This window comes from Pangasianodon hypophthalmus, chromosome 9 (assembly GCF_027358585.1).
Source record: "Pangasianodon hypophthalmus isolate fPanHyp1 chromosome 9, fPanHyp1.pri, whole genome shotgun sequence".
NCBI lineage: Eukaryota > Metazoa > Chordata > Actinopteri > Siluriformes > Pangasiidae > Pangasianodon > Pangasianodon hypophthalmus.
Window position 1 is genome coordinate 17,075,346 of NC_069718.1, and position 2,796 is coordinate 17,078,141.

At 35.4% G+C, this 2,796-nt stretch overlaps 1 protein-coding gene across 1 annotated transcript; it reads right to left on the minus strand.

Moving 5' to 3' along the window:
• Positions 1–375: 375 nt before the first annotated feature.
• On the minus strand, positions 376–2,367 carry rps27l (ribosomal protein S27 like). Its single transcript, XM_026918917.3, has 4 exons — positions 2,228–2,367; positions 1,354–1,462; positions 720–830; positions 376–557 (listed from the first exon to the last, which is right to left on the minus strand). Exons 1-4 carry the CDS (start codon positions 2,231–2,233, stop codon positions 532–534), a joined length of 252 nt encoding a protein of 83 aa, XP_026774718.1. The 5' UTR covers positions 2,234–2,367; the 3' UTR covers positions 376–531.
• Between the last annotated feature and the right edge of the window lie 429 nt (positions 2,368–2,796).

A 2,796-nucleotide genomic window follows, 5' to 3' on the forward strand; every position in this document is an offset into this window, starting at 1 on the left:
TGTAGCGTCTACCATGGAAAATATGTAAATTAGCTTTTACTATAAAAATTATATTGTATTAGAATGAGTGCAGTAACATAGACCTGTGATTCTTCTTGCAGCCAGCACCTTCTGACTAATTATCATAAAGAATTAAACAGCTCTGTGGTGTGTGTGTGTGTGTGTGTGTGTGTGTGTATGTGTATATATATATATATATATAAATCCTATGTCCTATTTTAAATGTACAAAATGAGGCCAGTTGTGCTTAGCTCAAGACATGTTTAAACATCTTAGAAGCAAAGGTTACAACAGAAGAAAGTAATGGCTGCAACCTGCTTTAATTGAGCTTTAACAGCCAGTTGGGATTAAATAAAGAATCGACTCTAAAAGAGATGCTCTGCTCAGGCTTTATTCAGAAAAGCGATACAGTAGATATAATCTTCCACATAATAATCACTGTAGGGGCATTTCACTCATTGCAATCAATGAAAAAATAAGGAAATTGGAACATATTCTTTTTATTCAAAAGATCCAATTTAATTATTCTCTTCAGTGCTTTCTTCGGAACGAACAACCTGTCGAAATACAAAAATTTTATGTTTAAGCACAATTAGTGGGTTTTGGTATCATGCATGGCAATACGGCATCAAATTTATCTAAGTAGTCTAAAAATGCTTCGTTTATTTAAAAAGATAGTTTTAATGACTTTGGCTTCAGTGTGTATCTGAAATACTCACCCTCAGTTAGCCTGGCCTTTCCTCCTGTGGGCTGGCAGAGCACTGTGGAGCACCCAACACACAACACCACTGTCTGGGCATGGCTGAACACTGTTGTGATTTTATAGCAACCTGTAGACAAATGATAAATTTAGCACACATACTTAACCCTTATATTCTTAATGGAGATGCCAAACCTAAGAAAACCTAACACTGTTTGGTCAGTTTAGTACTTTCTGATTTCTGAGTGTTTATAAACTCAATCTTGACTTGATGAAATGTTTCAGAAGCTGTGAGTAGAGGAAATCTCAACAAAATGTGAGGATTAAGATCTTTATTGCCAACTACCAAACTCTACATTTACTGCTCAGTATGACAGCATTTATGATCTGTAGTGTTATCACTCATCCAGTCCTACTTTGACTTTGGTGTTTGTTCAGCTGCTTCGTTTTGCATAGTCACTACACAATGTACATTTACATTTTTACATTTATTCATCTGACAGATGTTTTGTTATGCCTGTTAAATGTTCCTTCACTGGGTTGCCAAATCAACTTCTTGTGTAGCCAGTATGTTTAATGAATAAAAAAAGTCATTTCAGACATGCCATATATCATGCCATGCCAAGTAGGGGTGTTTCTAAGGTGTGGTATACCTGGGCATTTCACATCCATGAAGTAAGAGTTTGGACTCTGGACCAGTCTCTTCTTCTTATGTTGCCTCCTCTCAAAGTCGAGAGTCGGGTTTAGTAAGTCTTTAGCCAACTGTTTTTTACACACACACACACACACACACACACACACACACACACACAAAATCAATCTAAATTAGCCACAAATATTCAACAACACAGGTTTAAATAAATAATTTTAAGGTAAAATAATAGTTAGTTAAGAAAAAAAAAAGTAAGCTAATATGAAACGTCATAAGTCAAGCGTTATAAAGCTGTTCACCTGCTTATTACGTCACATCTGAAAAACGGATGGCATTGGAAGAGTTTAATGAAAGTATAACCAAAACAAAATGACAGAAATATATTAGAAATATACTTTCAATTAGTATTAAGGCGACAACGATCTCGATAAACTACTAAAATTAAATCAGATTTTTAAATTTTTTATTTATTTTTATTTGTTTATTTATTTAGCACAAATATCATTTACTTTACCCAGGTTTACATTTTACACACGTTACCTGAAGTACTGGTAGGACTGGCAGGAAGTAGTTAACTGTTTCACATTTTAACAAAATAACCCTATAAAGTTCGAGTAAAGGTTTGATATTAAAAGGTTTGATATTAAAAGGTCTATGAAAATGCGCACATAACAGCATGGGACATGTGGACAGAAGAGCAGCAGGCCCTCAAAGCTCTTCTTAAAGACGCCATGTGAAGCCTCAGCTAAAGTTTCCCAAACACCAAGTCATTCCACTGGTCCTAGTCTCATAGAATGAAACACACCAGTACGTTTTGAGTGGTGCTGCTGTCAGTACCATAGATTTACGTGTAACAAAAAAACGTGGATACTTACAGGCATTTTCTCTAGCAGTCGCTTTTCTCCGACGTACACAGCTCAGTGTCTGATTCCTGAAGTGAAGCAGTCCTGCGGTTGCCATGCGCTTTTAATAAATCCCCGCGAGCCAGACTTTCTATTGTACTCAATGAGCGGGCATGTCTAGGCATGCCACAATGACTAACCACATCTACGTAATGCACAATTACCATACAATCTGAGATTTCATGTTATACATGACAGGATGTTGTATTATAGGAAAATTAATCCAAAGTGGGGATTTTATCCTGAAGACTCTCGCATAGTGGAAAACTTTCTGGTCTGACACTGGAGACTCCTTCCATGAAAGTTTAATAAACATCTAACAAACAGATTCACCCTATTAATAATTATATGCTTTTGTTTACAATATAACACATTTGAATCTGTTTATTATTAGCTTTAGATTATGTAGATGTACTTGCGAATGAGTACATACTACAGCGTGTCCCAGAAGTTTCCAAACACAGGGGAAATGAACACTTTTTAGCAAAATGTCTTCTAAAATTTTTCATACTTAGTTTATATTATACTTTTTTTTTTTCAGA